The sequence below is a fragment of the Trachurus trachurus genome (genome assembly GCF_905171665.1).
Source record: "Trachurus trachurus genome assembly, chromosome: 16".
In the NCBI taxonomy this organism is placed as follows: domain Eukaryota; kingdom Metazoa; phylum Chordata; class Actinopteri; order Carangiformes; family Carangidae; genus Trachurus; species Trachurus trachurus.
The window spans coordinates 11,093,246-11,110,688 of record NC_139902.1 but is presented as its reverse complement, the minus strand read 5'-3'; the positions used below and the strand labels follow the sequence as shown (position 1 = coordinate 11,110,688).

At 42.3% G+C, this 17,443-nt stretch overlaps 1 protein-coding gene across 1 annotated transcript; it reads left to right on the top strand.

Moving 5' to 3' along the window:
• Nucleotides 1-1,245: 1,245 nt before the first annotated feature.
• Nucleotides 1,246-17,284, top strand: bcl3 (BCL3 transcription coactivator). Its single transcript, XM_083989186.1, has 9 exons — nucleotides 1,246-2,059; nucleotides 2,710-2,830; nucleotides 9,658-9,766; nucleotides 14,403-14,604; nucleotides 15,428-15,516; nucleotides 15,637-15,714; nucleotides 16,075-16,242; nucleotides 16,650-16,743; nucleotides 16,838-17,284. The coding sequence occupies exons 1-9, from the start codon at nucleotides 1,561-1,563 to the stop codon at nucleotides 16,954-16,956; spliced, it is 1,479 nt and encodes a 492-aa protein (XP_083845312.1). The 5' UTR covers nucleotides 1,246-1,560; the 3' UTR covers nucleotides 16,957-17,284.
• Nucleotides 17,285-17,443: the final 159 nt, after the last annotated feature.

Genomic DNA, 17,443 nt, shown 5'->3' with positions numbered 1-17,443 from the left:
CCTGCCTCCTCTGGGGAGATCATGCTCAGCTCAGTCTGCAGTTTGGTGACATATCAGCAACCTTAGAAAACAGATGAATCTGACACTGCAACTGATCTGCAACATGCAAAATCTGTGTCCTCCATGCAAGCAAAACTAGAATTAAATGTTAAGCTCACTGGAGCTCATACAGTATGTAGTTCATGCACAGTGTTATGAGTTCACACATATGCAGAAATAATGATTAAACATTTCTAACTTTGTGCTGCTACCAGAAAGATGCCATTTGCAAAAGCATACAATCGGGTGCACCATTAGCACAACACTGTTTGTTCTGTATTGTGATGTGGTCAGAAAAAGTAGGACAGTGTTTTAATTTTGGACTGAGGGGTGAAACTAGCACTAGTTTCAGCACTAAAACGTGTGATCAAAACAATTACCTTTTAGTTTCTTATGGTTTGTGTTTTTGTTCTTTAATGGCACCTCAATATGGCGTAACTGTAGTACCATAATAAAATCATATCATTCTGCTCAGTGCATGGTGTTAAAGTCGGTCTTCATAATGGAGCTCAAAACTTTAAATTGGGGCAGTGAGTTGCAAGAAAGGAAAGAACTACACTTTGCATTACTTTGATTTACTGCAGCTATGGTTTACCTGAAAAAGCGTTCAGCTGTCTTATTGTTACTTGAAACTGAGTCTGAACCCATAGCCATTGGCTTCATGCTCTGTGAAAATGTAAACTGATGCTTCTCCTCCAGTCTTCAAATAACAAAGTTTAACTCAGTAAGTGGCACCAAATCTATGTTTGAAGCACTTTGTCCTGTCATTGACATGACTGCACAGTTCAAAGCAAAGGAAAGGTGATAATAAAAAAAAAATCCCTCTGACTCATTCCCACAGCTATGAATTAATGTTGTTAATAAGTGGCTATAGGCTTGCATGTAAATGCATTTGGAGAAGCAGCGAAAAAAGATCGTGACGCACGTTTAGCCATGTTATTTTAACCTTCTGTCACAGTTTGCACAGCGTGCAGACATGAGCATCGAGCCGTCTTTCCTCCGTGAACTTCTTGAGAAATTCACGAACATGTTTTGAACTTGCATGCAAAACAGACAGATGTCAGAAACGTAGGAAATGCAATTATTTTGAAGTCAACGCAGTGTTTTCCTGCCTCACTCAGAACCTAATTGCTTTGTTTCGATATAGGGAAAGCACCGTCCCTTTTCTCTTTCATTAAAAGCCGATGAGGGCTGGCGCAGCTGCACTGTACCTGCAGTTGTTAACATAGGTGCGCTGGGACACACATGATCCAGGCTATATCAAACCTCCACTGGCTCCTCAGCATTCCGAATGAATGACTTTGAACGCGTATCTGCAACACACCAGTGACACATAAGGGATGATTTGATCGCTGCCCACTTGATTTCATGGAGCTGGGAATTGCGCACTGTTGGCCACTTTGGATGGACTTATCCCACTGAGCTGACTCTGCGCGTCGAGAAGTTGTCTTCGCCCACACACACGCACACACATAACACACCTGAAACTTCTCCAGACCTCGAGTGCGTCGCCACCAGTTGATGCCGAGGATCATGACTATGAACGGTGAGCACCAGTCGGTTGCCACAGCGCCGCTGGATCTGCGCACCACCAACAGAGACCGCGGGGGCGCCGGGTCGAGGAGTCCGGACTGCGGACTGGAGACGTCGCGCGTGGTACGCTCACCTGCATCCCCCGCGTCCACGGGGACAAACGGTTTGGAAATAGTACGCTGTTCCGCCGGTGCGCCGGACTCAAGAACCGGTGCCGCTGGCAAACGACCAGCGGACAGTTCATCCCTCAAGCTTCCTTTTAGGAAACGCCGTATTCTCGTGGAGCCCGAGACCGAGACGCAGTCGCCGGCTCCAGCTGAGAGCGGAGACCGGCTCTCCCCTGTGGAAGACACGGACTTGGCATTTCGGGAAAGAGTCGCGGATGAACACAGGGTCGGTGTAGCACCAGTGACCCCCCGGCGGATTGAAGAGACACAACTAAGTCCAGAAGGATGCCCCATACGCATTTTACACCCGATTCATTACGGTAAGCGTGGCTGTCAAACACTCATTCAACCGATATCCATGTTTGTTTCAATGTTTTAAAATGTACTAACCACTGACATGTTGCTGCACTGCATAGAGTCATACTGTGATTTCTAGGCATCATATCAATGAAACACAGTGAGTCTGGTTGTGAGACTGTCAATTCAGGGTCTCACACAAAGTTAGAGATGTGATTAAGGTTTCAAAGACAAAGCATGGCAGAACCTGCAGATGCTCACAGGACGATCTTGAGGTGTTACAGGGATGCTGCTGATACTGTTTGGATTCTTACAGCAGTAAAAGCTCACAGCAACCTCCTCCACTATTTTCGCTAGTGTGTCACAGCTGAAAGAACAGACAAGAGTCCCATGTTGATGTAGCAGCTACAGCTGAATCAATGAGAAACTGTCCAGTCAGCTATTCTCCAGCTATTCATTTTCTAGCTTAAGTCAAGTCATACTGAATTCTACTGTATACACACGCTTACACACAGAGATGCACACTTAGTGCAAAACAACACCTTGTTAGCCATGTCAGCCTTTCCACTTTGTATTTGTGCCTGTGGCCATGGTTTTCTTTTATTCTTTTCCCTCTGGGCCTCACTCCTTCCACATCTCTCAGTGTCTGCCTCTCTGTGTTGTCCTTGTTCAGGTCATTACCCAGTGTACTATTTGCCACCAGTCCCTGAGCTAAGCCACACTCTGGCCCACCAAACTGATAACCTGCTGGCTGGTATCGCTCTGGCTACACATCAAGATGAAGATGGAGACACGTATGTTGACATTTTGAATATGGCTAGTTTGGAAGTTAGAGTGTTGTTTTCTCTTGGTCTATATCCATCCATACATCCATACATCCATACATCCAATTTCCAACTTTTGCATACAGTAAACTTAAAAGATTACTCTGATTCATTCACCACATGCATTTTCATAATCACTGTCATACGACTGAGTCAAATGTCGAAACTTGGCACAATTCACAGATCTGACGTCTCACCACAGTCATAAATATTCATGAGGTTTCCAGAAGACACAAGGGATTCAGTGGCACTGAGGGTTCTCAGCTCACACCTTCGCCTGTAGAAACCTGCCATTTAAATTTATGATTCGTCGTACACGACAAGCTCCAGATTAATGGTTTTAAGGTCAATATGCAAAACATTCATAGCTTCTTGGAAGTGGTTACAAACTACAACTTGCACTCAGGTGCAAAATCTAGTTTTCATTCCAAAAGCTCATAGTTTTACTTAAATGTGACATCTCTCTGTACTTTAATAGCCTGTATGGGCAAGGGGTTGTAAAGGAGGGTTTTTTTTTACAACTAAAAGCTGCATGTCTCACTGAATATCAGGACATTGACAGCAGATTAAACTATATCATGACATCAATTTAGATGGTATGACATATACAACGTGCAATAATTAAACAAAACCTGTTCTTAGGACCCCTCATAAAGGAGATTGTCCCTCTCAAGTGGCTTATCCTACTAAAATAAACTTTAAAGCCTTCATACATAATTTGTGTGTGTAACCTACTACTCAAACTGCCCTCTCAGGGGGAAACCACCCCATTGTTGCAAAAAGTGAAACTGAAGTGGTCACGTAAATACAAATACAAGTGATTCACAGCCTTGGACTCAAACAACACTGGTCTCAATAGGCAGTGGTGGTGTTGCACAACCTAGTTGTGGTTTTTTAGACATGTGTGATATCATCAAAGTCAGTGTCATGATTTCTGTGAATCACCTGGTTCTGCATATTGAACAGGTGCAGTCACTGACCCCCAGTCATACCCCACCTCATTCTTTACTGTTGTTTCACTTCCTATAAGGGAAACTAGCCGAGGGTATATCAGGAATGATTCAGCAACCGCCAATAGTCACCCTAGAGACCCTAACCCGTAAGCTGTGCCACTTGAGTCAGAGTCTGAAATGAAATAAGCATAAGCTAGTGTGTGTGTGTTGAACAACCAATAATTTTCAGCTGACAAGTCTCTAAGGGTACAGGTTGGGGGGTTGGGAATGAGGATAGTGTGAACTGGTGAGGTTCTTGAGATCACATGAATGCAAATATTAAACTTTAACGCATGGCTACTTTACTTTGTCTAAAGTTTTACACCCACCCACACACTAACTGAAATGACAAACTGATACAAGAACACACACACGCGCACACACACACACACACACACACACACACACACACACACACACACGCACACGCACACGCACACACACACACACACACACACACAATCACACACATAGACTCATGTGACTGAAAACATAGCATGTCCAAGAGTGAAATGGAGCTTTGATGTTATGGTTTCAAAAACTATCAGCATCATTTGCATCAATTTGAAACAAACTCGTGATGACCAACATTTAGCAGAGCCATAAATGCTGTGACATGTCGTGGCCGCTTATTATCTCGTGCTGTATTTTTTTTCTGAGACTTGTCATCGCTTGGGACACGTCTACTATAAATGGATACTGACAAGGAAGAGGGATGAATGCAATTTTATATATGCAAAAGTATAAGTGGCCTCTTAAGAACTGCAGCCAACCTGATTTTATTTTGTAATTGTCATTACAATATTTTGATATTTGTGTCCTGCAAAAATGTTATTCAAATGTGCAAGACAGACACAAAAACAAAATAAAAAACGTATAGACTATGGACGTTAGTTGCTTAATGCAACAAAGCTGGAGTGGAGAAACTTTTCTCGACATCTAGCTTCTCTGTAATGAAGCAGAGACTTTAATTAGCTTGGTTAGTACCTACATATTGCTTTGTGGTTGTTGAACCTTTGTGTGAATTCTGCAGAAAGAAACACTCTCAGCCCCCTGTCGTTTTTCACACTACATACACAAGTGTGTGCGTGCATGCCTGTGTGCATAATGTGAGTGATGGCGAGCGTGCAGTCGCTCTTACGTCAATGAGATCTTCATCCTTTGGTTCTCAGCGCCTCTGCCCCTTTAGTTTCGGGAAAACCAGTGACTGCTAAGTTTTGAGGTTTTTCTCAGGTGTCTCTCTCTGTCTCTTTTCTTCTCTGTGTTTTTTAGATGAATGGGCTCAAAAAACCCAAACATCCGCACCTCACTTCCTCATTTACCGCTTTCTTTCTATCTGTTTCATCTCTCTCTCTCTCTGTCTCTCTCTCTCTCCCCTTTTCTGTGTTATGTGTCACACATTTCACTTGTAGTGTATTGTGCAGATGTGTTGATTTTCTTCCAGCTACTACAAACAAATGCCCACATGCTTCTAGTCTGTCAGTGGATTTACCTGCACACGAATGGGGTCATATGCAGAGTTTTTAAAGTATTTATAATTGAAACTGTTATTATCATTACCTCACTTGCAGGCTTGGATATTGTCAAATTACTCTGGCATGTTCACCCAATAGTATACATTATATGGGGGTTTTGGTCTGCATATATGCACTGACAGATGTGTAAAACTTGTTTCTGCAAAGAAACACAGATGCAAAAACAACACTTAACATATGCAGCCACACACAGCTCTATGAGCCTGTATACATTGCACAGCAGTACTTTTGACTAAATGCTAACGTCATTTGTAGCAACATGCTAAAGTGTTGATTTTTAGCAAGTCATGCTCGCAGTGTTTATCGTCTTAGTTTAGCATGTATCATGCTAACATATGATTGATACTCAAAGTACAGTTGAGGTTTATGTTAAAGTCAGGCAAGTTATGACAGTTCACCTTCAGGGAGACTTGGATGTGTGAACAAATTTCACAGCAATGCATCAGTAGTCAAGGAGACGTAGCCCTAGATAATGTGGTGATGCATGAACATCTTCCCAGAAGTACCCACCAACCCATCCAATGGTCAGGATAATTTACAAGTTAAATGAAACTAATGGTGTTGCAAGATGAAAAGCAAGGTGATCACCAAGTTCTGTAGGATTCATTCTCAGGGTACCATCTGTGCCAAATTGTTGTGATATTTCAGTTTGAACCAAAGCAGCTATTGTTATCCATAGAGCCACAACATTAGCATAACTGTAAGGGCAAACAACAGACCTTGTACTATGGCATTAAAGGTAAATTCATTAACAGGCTACCAGGCATTTAGGACAATAACTTACTCATCAGCAATTCTGTTCACTGTGAATAGATTTTCTCCTCTTTGCACTGGTGCACTGTTTGTCGTTAGTGTGAATAAGTCACGGAAGGCTGTAGTCAGACAGTCAGACTGCATGGATGACAACACCACTTGATTCTGGTGTCATAGTGAACACTAGTTCAAACTAATGATGAGATTGTATCCATAGTGAAGCCAAGCCTTCTGTGGATGCTGGCAGTGGCACATTTACACAGATTAATGTTCAAGATCATTTATCATCCATGGAGTTTCGCTTAACTACTTTACAAATTCATGCTTTCATATAAGGGTTTCAAAGGGGCTTCACACGCTCACTCATCAACTCTCTGACTGACTCAAGGTTAAAACTGAGTGTATTACTGTAAAATACACTGTAATGGATTTTGATGACTAGAGATACCGTTATGATGCATGTATGGAAGCAACGTCATCCTTCATGACAAGTACAGCAGACTACATGTAATGTCTACATATGCAATGTATACATCTGTCGTTTCCTGACAACTGGACCGTAGTGCGTCGCGGCTGCTCTATTGTTTACTATGCACACACACACCATCCCATTGCTCAGCTGGTCCACAGACCACAGGATATGTCTGATCATTCAGTTTGGCTGCGCCCTCACCCTCCATACCAAACAGGATACCGCATGTATGCTGCCTTCTTTCTCTGCCGTCTCTCTTCTCTGGCAGTCTTCTTTTTATCTCTCTCTCTCACACACACACAAACATACGGTTACACTGAGAGTGACTGTGAGCCCGGGACTCCTGCCTGCGTCAGTGCTAATGTGCCTGGGGTTATCTGGGGCTGTGGTCTGCCCCACTTCCAGGAACTAGAAACAGTACGGTTTCATCTTAAGAGAAAAAGAGAGAGATGGATGCAGATAGAAGAGAGCAGATAGAGCTCCAGGACTTTATGGCAATCACTGATTACAATTACTTCAATGTTGAGAGAGTTTATGAGCTCTGCTGTTCACAGTGTCAACCTGCAGCTGGCATTAGGCTTTCAGTTCATCAGGGCATACAAGTGCCACTTTCCACAATACTTTCTTCAGGACTCACAATAACAAAACCCAGGTCAAGTCATACCTGAACAGCCTGTGACTACATTAGACTGCGGATATACTGTACAAGGATCAGATTAAAATAACAAGCAGCTGATAGCATGTACAGTAAATATGTAGTTTTTTTTTCACAGTGTCGAGCTGAGTTACAGGAACAGGGACCAGCTGAGGAAAGAACCGCGGCGCTGACTCCCATTAAAACACACAAAGTTCTGCTTTTCGTTCTGATGTCAGGAACAAATCATCTGGTTGTTTGTTGCAGCTGCAGTTCCAACCTGCTCTTGCACTTACAACCTTTAAGTGTTTGCTCACGCTGTGGAATCGATCTCCATACTTGCTCATGCATGTGCAGGAATTGTGCATGTATATGCACATGCACACAAAAAATCTGCAATTTGCATTTCTTTATTTTGGCAGTTTTTGTAACAGTATAATTACATATACACAGACATAATAGATCACAACTTTTTTTTTTCTGCAACCACCAAGTGTGTGTTGTCACATGCTTATCCTTTAGATAATTAGACCACAGGTATTATGCTGTTCATACCCGCCTTCCTCGAGTTGTCATAGAAATTTTTCACAATGAAGTCATTGACTATATAAACGTCTTTTATTTGGTTGAAATAGATTATTAGTGTAATGTCATACTGTAATATTGGAATAGATAGATAGATAGATAGATAGATAGATAGATAGATAGATAGATAGATAGATAGATAGATAGATAGATATGTGACCAATGTTGTCTGGCCTTCCCTGAGTGGGTTCCGAACCCGGGTGACAATGTAAACCGTTTCACCAAGAGGTCAATGACCACTTGGCAAGTGGGTTTGCGCGTCTTTTATAGGTGAGTGAGTTTAACTTCAGTACCGCTAACCGCCACACGTCGTCACTTCTCCTCACTGGTACCTTGTGACTGTGGCTACTGGCTATACCTGCGGACCTCCATTACAGATAGATACAGTAGATAGATAGATAGATATTGATGAAATGTCCAGCAAAGTATAGTAGCTGTATGCAGTATACTGTACTTAGCATTATACATGTCCTCTGTGTTGTTCTCTCAGATGTCTCTGATTTATATTTTTGTTGGCAGGAAACTACCATCATTAATGGCTTCATGTCAGTAGGACACATATCTTAGAGGAAGTGCTGCAAGTGCTTTTGTCACTGTGAGAACTTAATTTCTGACCTCAAACGCTGTGCAAGGGTACTTTTAACTAATTCTGAAGAAGCCTCCCTGTTTCCTGTTGCACAATTGTATTGTATGTCTGATTATGACTTATCCAATGGATGAAGCTGATTCAGTGAAAATACAGAAAGCCCCTGTCAAAAACCATACACCTCAATGGCTAGATTTCACAGCAAGCAGATCATTATTGAGGAGAAAGACTGCTGCCATTGTTGCTTACAACAGGAAGTGACATAAAACCAGTCTGACTCTTACTGGAAGCTGCTTATTCTCACAGCATGAAAGAAAAAAAAAATACTGTTACACTGTTTTCTGCAGCATGCCTCCCCCCCTCATCGGCTTCCTGCTCTTCCCTGTCCTAAACTTTGGCCTGTGTTTGTTCTTTCACTTCACGTAGAGACCACAGATAGTGGTTTCCCCTTTAGTCTTGATAAGGGTGTGATAAGAATACTGTGAGTCATGCCTGACATCAGTGGAGCTCCTTGCTGTAACTGCCAGTGTGGTAATTAAGATCAAGTGATCAAGTGGAATTTGCTGCTCTGATCACAAATCAAACTGAAGTCCGTCACAGGTTAAGTTTTATAGACAGCAACTTAGCTGTAGACTACTCATTTAAAACAATAGTTCAGTTGCTGCATAGCTTAGCTTAGCAGAGACTTTAGGCACATAATAGGCACATAACCTCTGTTAAACCACATTTGTCATCAAAATACACATGATCTTTGTAGGGACTGCTTTCACTACCTTTGCATAGCGCTAGGTGTTTCCAGTCTTTATGCTTAGCAGGGCTGAGCAGCTGACTGGCTGCTAGCCATACCCTTGTATTTCATGGACACTAGCCACTGTCAGTTTTCTGAACCACTGGAAAGAAAACATGCAGAGAGGTATTTTGCAGGACAGTGGGTTAACAGTTCACTGTTGCCTTCGATCAAAAAGTCGAACTGCTGTCAGTCATGCACCACAACCTCATAATCCCACCACCAAACAGTCCTTAAAATGAAATGCTGTGTTACTGTGTAGGGATTACTGCACTGCCATGTGTGCAAAAAAACTCAGAATGGGGATGTAGCCTATTGCCAGTGGGTCACTATGTCAAGTAAACCTGTGACCCATTGAAATTCTCTGCAACTGAGTTATCTATTGCAGCCTTTCTATTCAAATTATTCATACAAAATTCTTCATGTGGTGTTTTTTTTCTTCATTCATTACAGACCTCTTCATATAGCTGTGGTGCAGGGTGAGTTGGCTGTTGTCTACACGCTGATCCATCACCTGCTATGGGCTCGCAGAAGTGTTGATATCTTCAACAACCTCCGTCAGGTAAGAAACACACTTTAAATACACACATTCCACATTTTTGTGCATCAAAGGATGCACGTGCACACAGCTGCTGTTATAACATTTACAGAATTTGCAGAATCTAAGTAATCTAAGTAATAGTTTGGCAATATTTAGTCTTCTTTTCAGTTGTGAGAGCCATGCCAAGATATTTTTGAATGTTTCAGTTCTAATTTACAAAATTGTATTTCATGATGAAAGACAGATACAGATATGAAAAGTGATGTGGGACTTTTACCCTGACAGCCACAGTATGTAAAACACATTCCCCTGCCTCACCCTTCTGATAACAGTAACATGGAAAAGAATGAAAGAGGAAGTGCCTTGGTTTCCTCCTCGCCTTGCACTGTTATCACATAGCCTACCCTTACTGTCATGGTGGCTTATGGTTATGCAAATGGAATTCACCCTTCCTGGTTTCTCCACCTGTACTTGCCACAATTCAAAGCTGTGCATATGCTGGGAAGGGCTGTGTGTGATTTCCAGTGTTCTCTTTTATTGTGTACAATGGTTTTCTAGTACTTGGTTTCCCTGTGGGGAGGGATTTTTCAGCCTTTGCTTGTAGGATTTACCATGTTGTGAAACTCAGTGGAGAGAGTCAAGATGATTACGTGGAGCAGACTGTGAGTCCTATGAACTCCCATGAACCCTGGACTCGTATCTCATGTCTTGGCCTTAACTAAAAACGTATGAACAGACTGGAAAACTACATAACATAACTGGTAGTCCATTTTGCAATTTGCATTTTTTTTTTCTTGCGACTGACTAACAATCTTAGCTGTTTACGCATATGTTAACTGGCAAACTCACCCCGTTTTCTTTCTCCCTTTAACCCTTAAAGTCCCACATCGAAACCTCAATTTAAGATATTAGGGACAGCATTCTTCACTGTAATGTGTACAAGGAATTGGTTTTTTGAGTGTTTCCCAATCCCGGACTGTCCCAAACACTGGCCATAAACCAATACTTCCACAACCTCCCCTCCCCCCCGTTGTCTCCACCTCCTCGTCTGCAGTCTGCCAGCTTTGTCTCTTTCATCCTTTAAGCAGAGAAACCACCTGAGCACTGCAGATCTTTAGTTCTCAAAGCTGGGGTTTCACACCATACAGGACACCACGGGCCTGCTTACCAGAAATAACGCTGGTGTTATCATCGGCTGTTGTCTTTCCTCATCGCTTGAGGCTTTACTGCATAGGTTTTTTTGTGATATCCTGTCAGCCCTGTGTATGAAAATGAACACACACACACACACACACACACACACACACACACACACACACACACACACACACACACACACACACACACACACACACACACACACACACACACACACACACACACACACACACACACACACTGCACTTTTCTCACACTCAGGCATATAGTTTGTGCAGTTAAAACCAAAAAGGGAGATTTTCAGGCACATGTCCTATCACAGTCATTTGCCTACCAGATTATGTGGTTTTGACTGAATACCAGGCATTAAGAGTACACTTATCAAAATTAGGCTAGGGAACTTTTTTTTAAGCATAAAGTATATCAGACAGACACCAAGCATTACACACATTTTCTGGCACTGACCAACTTCCCAAACACAAAGTCGAATAAATATACGGCTTTTTTTTTTCCAATATTGATGACAAATCCTGAGTTTCTGTGGTTTGCATATGGAACTTTTTGACAGAGTGTTACTATCAGTACTGTAACTGAACCATAGCGCTAGTGTTTGAGTTGCATTCAGCATTACTACAATTTTTTCACTGTGCTACTATGATGATAGAGACAGCTGTTTGATACTCCCACACTGGTCATGCTATCAGTGCAGCTACACTGACACACACATCTATAGTACCGTAGTAGTCTACTTTTTGATGCTCTCGCCACAGCTGATGGTGTAATTCGTGGCAGGGACACTAGTGGGGTTTGGGGACTGAATCCCCCGGGGCCACCCACACTAAAACAGTCATGTGCTTTAGATTAAAGGCGAATGCAGTATGAGGATGATCTGTAACAATTCAATAATTGCTTGTTTGGAGGCAGTTTGTGAATGGCCAAGTTCACTGTACTTTTGAAATCTTTTTATTGAGATAAACATAAATTCATATGATTTTTTTTGTTGCTGTTTGTTTATGTGGATGTTATTGGCATGCCATTTCATTTGTGTGTGTGTGTGTGTGTGAATGTTGTTTGCATGAGCGTGTGACATCTGTGTGTGTTTGCGTGTGCTTTAGTATCCTTGTTCCGAGAAGTCACATGACCACCCCTCCCCCTGCGCTGTTTCTCAACCTGCGCTGAGGTTCAGAGGGTAGTTTATCGGGACTTTCCCTTCTCTCTCTCTCTTTCTCTCTCTCTCTCTCTCTCTCTCTCTCTCTCTCTCTCTCTCTCTCTCTCTCTCTCTCTCTCTCTCTCTCTCTCTCTCTGTGTCTCGTGCTGTCTCTCTATCGGCCTTGCTCACTCTCTGCTGTTTTTTTTTTCATATCTGTTGCCGCATACATCTCAAAAGAATTTAGGTTTCTACGACTAGCTGATGCTATCAGCCTAACTGTCAACACCATTGACGTAAGAGCATGTGATGTTTATTTGTATAACAGGACTTTCTTTACCACCACCACCACCACTCACCCCCCAGTCTTCACTTCAGAAGAAAAGTCTCTGTCTATCGCTGCCTTCAACCTTTCTTTGTGTTTGCCACTGCCTCCAGCCCGGAGCTCTTCATGCCCAGAAACCTCCCCTTTTCTCTTCTCATCTTTTCACCTCACCATTCATGTTGATCCACTCATTTTGCAGGAATGCGAGTGTGTGAGGACAGACACAGGGGAAAGAGAAGGGATTTTCCCTTGTTATCCTGCCTTTCCCCTGTCGTCCCCTCTGCTGCTTCCGTTTCTTCCTCATTCCTCCGTCTCTCCACCCTACCACCCGCTTTGCTCTCTTCCCACCCTTCCTCTTATCTTTGCTGGATTTTTGTTGTAGTCATTTTTGAAGTCTGTTACAGGAAGCCACAGCTAGACTCTGCCAACTCTGAGAGGTCAAGGTTGTGGGCCTTATAAGGCCCGAGTGTGGAAGGTAATTTCATAAGCTCTGGAAATGATGCAGGAAGATTTTACCAGATGAGTTTCATTAGAAATAATACTATGACTACTTTTCACAGTGTTTTATAAATAGTAAGTGGATGTAACGTTTACAGGATAGCATAGTTGTGTGTATGTGTGTGTGTGTCAAGGGGGGGGATATTCCGTAAGCATGCATGTGACTCACAGGATTCAGGGAAACGGGAGCTGATGGGCCTTGACACACCAAAGGAATTCCACAAAGATGCTCTCCCACAGCTGGACAAGTTTTTTTTTAATAGTCTTTACTGGAAAAAAACACAGTTTGCACATACACACACACAACAGTTACACAGCTAAAGTGAAACTTGGAACAGCTAACTCTTCCTGGTTGCTGCTTTTATTGTGTAACTTGAATAGCAGCTAAAAATTCCAGGCTGAGAGACTTCCCTTTATGATTAAACTCATACATTACTTCAGTTGTCAGCTCTGAGTTGACATAATTATCAACAGGATGATACATGCTGACCTCACCCAAAGGAACATCCGAGATTGCTCAAGTGGTTTAATTCAGAACTTCATTCATCCAGGCAAACACCTGGTGGACTGTCATTTTTTTTGTCTCTCAGACTACCATGACAACATGGATTGAACTTTGTGTGTGTGGGTCAGGTATTTATATATGTATGTGGGATTGGGCACGTAATGTGTATGCCTGTATCTCACTGTCATCTGATGTGACAGAATGATAACAAAACCAGACAATGGTTCCTTGTTTATTTATTTTAGGGACTGGTTAGTCTTACTGGCTTTGTTTTATGTGCCTCTGACCTTTAACCTGCTGTGGAACAGGTTAGTGATGACGGGAGGCCTTTACCAGAAATGGAAACACTCTTCCTCATTTGCAGGATTATGGAATTGATACATTTTTATCTTCACTTTTTCTTGTTGGTATTTTACAATGTGGCGATTAGTTAGCCTCAGGGAGCTTGTAGAGGCATCTTGTCACCTTTGGGTGAACCAGAGTAGCTCGCTGTGTCTCACTAGTTTTCAGTCATTGTGCTAAACTAAGCAAACCGTTAAATCACTCTAGCTTCATAGTCACCATAATCACTACTCTCTGCCAGAGAGCAGGTAAAGGAATTTCCCAAAGGGTCAAACTATTCCTCTGATAGGGCTATGATTTGGAGATTATTTACAAAAACCTTGGCGTGGAGGGATCAAATTACTTCATTTGGTCACCATGAAAATCTGGAATTTCCAGTGTGAGCGCCCTAAGTCGGAGCAATGACGCTGATGGTTTTGAAATAGTGTTATCCATACAGGGTCAAAATCTTTTTATGTCAGATTTTAATGGACTGAAATGATTCCTTTCAGGAGGGTAAAGAATGGGAGCATTATTCAGCATCAATGAGGGGGGGTGGGGGGGTTCACGCTTTTGAAAACAATCTAGTGTGCTGCAGTGTGAAAAAACTATTTTAGGAGGCTGTATATCGCCTTTTGTGGTTGTGGAGCTGAATACACTGATTTGTCTAAACTGTCTCTCCCCTTTCCCCTCCCTCCTCCAGACTCCTCTCCACCTGGCAGTGATAACCCAGCAGACAGAAATGGTGAATGTTTTGTTGAGAGCAGGGGCCGACCCTGCCGCCCTGGACCGTAATGGCCAAACAGCACTGCACCTCTGCTGTGAATACAACCAGCGTGAATGTCTATCTGCCGTGCTCTCCCAGTCCTTGCCCTCCACATGCTTGGAGAGCAGAAACTATGAGGGTGAGTTTTGAGGTTGTTGTTGACAAAGAAAAATCCAGAATGGCTCTTAGCACTTAAGTTATCTCATCTGATGAAGCCTTGTGATTGCTTGAAACCATTTCCTCTTCAGTGATTTTCCAGTGACTAATTTAATGAATAATTGCAAACCCATAATCAAATTAAGAGTATTTGATAAATTTAGATCAAAGGCACAGAAAAAATGAATAGAAATATGTTTTGGATAATGATCATCAGTTGGGAAAATAAATGAATCAATATCAACGCAATAATCCAAGTGCTATAGGAGTGCAAAATAGAAACCACATATACTAACTCACTAGTGTCACTGCATATGAGTTTGCTGAGGAGAATATGAGAAATGTGAACCCTTATTCAGGTAGGGCTTGGTTGTTTTGGGTGTGTGGGCGGGAAGACGAGGACATTTCCTTCCTCTGTGGTCTGGTGTCAGTATAGTGTCATACTGCCAAGCCGTCATAACTCGTCTGTCATATCACTGCAAACACAACTGTTTTGGTGTGAAAGTAATGAATCTGGGTGATGGAAAAAGCCCCCAGAATACACAGCGACATGTCTCAGTGGAGTTAAGTTTGTTTGGATGGATCAGATCTGTGTGAATATAGTGAATAACAGTATCTACCTTCTATTATTTCAGTGACATCGAATAAGAGGATTTATGTAGTTCATGTCCAACTGTTTTGACTACTCTAAGCCTAATTGCATTTTCCCATGTCCCTTCAAAACTGCCCATGTATCCTGCATCTTTCCTGTCTACTGTATTTGCTTCATGTAAAAAAATCAACTCCTGCTTTATCCCTGTTTTCAGGTTTGAGTCCTCTACATCTGGCTGTACTGCTGGGCCATAAGGATTTAACCAGAATGCTGCTGGATGCAGGATCCGACATCAATGTGATGGTTTGTCCATGTTCTATATTGAGTCAGCAATGACTAAGTTTCACAGCGTCACAAATTTCACATATTGTTTCTGCATCCACTGACTTTTCCCATGATACCTTTTTTTTCTTCTGAAATAAGGACATCAAAAGTGGCCAGAGTCCTCTCATGCATGCGGTGGAGAGCAATAACGCAGACATGGTCCACTTCCTCATTGAGGTAATGAGTGTGTGTGGGGAGAGAAAGGGTTGTGACTCAGCTCTATTTGGTCAGACTGGTTTTCTCTTTCCAGCTCATCAGCTGCAGACATGGTTTCTAATTCTTTTCTAACTTAAAGATAAGACTTTCAAAAAAAAAAGAAGAAAGAAATCGGAGCAAAATATTCATAGTTTAGCTTTATTGTCAGAGATCAGAGATGTGATGCACATGGACAGAATTATCTTTCGTCTCATTATCTCTCCTTTTACTCACCCTTCTTGTGGCTTTATCTTTTCTTTCACTTTCCGTGCTTAACTGTATCTTCTCTGGCTTTCTTTATGATTCACATCTGTGTCAACTTCTTCTGTTTTTCTGTCACAGAAGGGCTGTGATGTCAACAGCCAGTCATACAGTGGGAATACAGCCCTGCACGGCGCCTGTGGCAGAGGTCAGGTGGAGACGGTGCGGCTGCTGTTGAAGAGCGGGGCCGACAGTAGCCTCAAGAACTACCACAACGACACCCCTGTGATGGTGGCTAACAACAAGAAAGTGAGTGAGCCCGAAGATTCCATTATTATAAAACTGCACTTTTTGGCCTAGCCTTTTCATGGATGAAATGCAGCTTTGGGAACGATTCAGAAAATGTCAAGAAAAAAGAGCAAATTACGAGCGAATGCTTTCCTTATGTCCAAACTTTCAATCACTCACTGTAACTTTATGATGGAAAACCCCACTCATCTGCTACTTAGGTTATGTCAACAAGAAATGCAAATAATTGCAAAATCCACTTGACTCAGCTCTGGTAAGAATAGTAGAAAAAAAGACCAAAAAAAGTGGAAAGTAAATGTGTGTATTCTTCCCTCTAGAGGCCAGACCTGAATGGTGCAGTATGTTTTAACTCCAGATGACTAGAAACCATGCACACAAAGTTGTAACGGATTTCAAATATTTTCTAGATAGCGGATGTGTTACGAGGGAGAGGCTCCAAGCACATAAGAGTTCAAGATCAAATCAATGTCTCTCCACATGGGAGCAACTTAACGGAAAATGGTAAGGACATGCACACAATTGCACGGTCCATGGCAGCCTGTCAATAAAATCACAGTATTTTACTGACTACATTTACTCTCTGCCTCTCCTTTAGGGTCCCCGTCTCCCAGCCAGAGTCGTGGATGTTCACCTTTGTCTACACCACACACCCCTCATCATGGCACCTCCCACTCTCCAAAGACTCACTCTATGCCTGCATTTCCATTGTACTAGCTCAAAGTTATTGCCCAGTGCAACTTGTAACTACCTCTAAAAAGCCAACTAATAAAAAGACAATAAGTGCCCCAAAGGACATTCGGGAGAAAGCCCTGCAAGTGGGGAAAGAAGACTAGATAATAGACTACACCTGAAATTAAACTCCCCTACAAACTGACCTTTTTCTCCTGGACTTCATGGCAAAAAGCAATCACCCTCCTTGGGATCTGATACATGGACAAAGTGACTGCTAATCCAAATGCTATTGGGCGCACTCCCCTTTTGACTGAGAGGAAACTCTTCACCTACAAGCTGCTGCGGTGATCAGCTCCAATTTATGACATATCAAATCCTTTTTTTCTTTTTTTGTTTGAATTATGTAGCCTGCTTATTTTAAAGCTTTAACAGTGTTACTTGACATGCTCAACATTGCACAGTCAATTCTCATCTTTCTGCGATTTTTAATTGTATGTACACAATGTATGTGCCAATGTACATATTAACT

Excerpts from the sequence above, each read along its gene's own strand:
- bcl3 (XM_083989186.1), top strand. The coding sequence starts at position 1,561 with ATGCCGAGGATCATGACTATGAACGGTGAGCACCAGTCGGTTGCCACA. Across the intron at positions 15,517-15,636 it reads GATCCGACATCAATGTGATG|GACATCAAAAGTGGCCAGAG; the intron begins GTTTGTCCATGT and ends TTCTGAAATAAG. Across the intron at positions 16,243-16,649 it reads TGGTGGCTAACAACAAGAAA|ATAGCGGATGTGTTACGAGG; the intron begins GTGAGTGAGCCC and ends AATATTTTCTAG.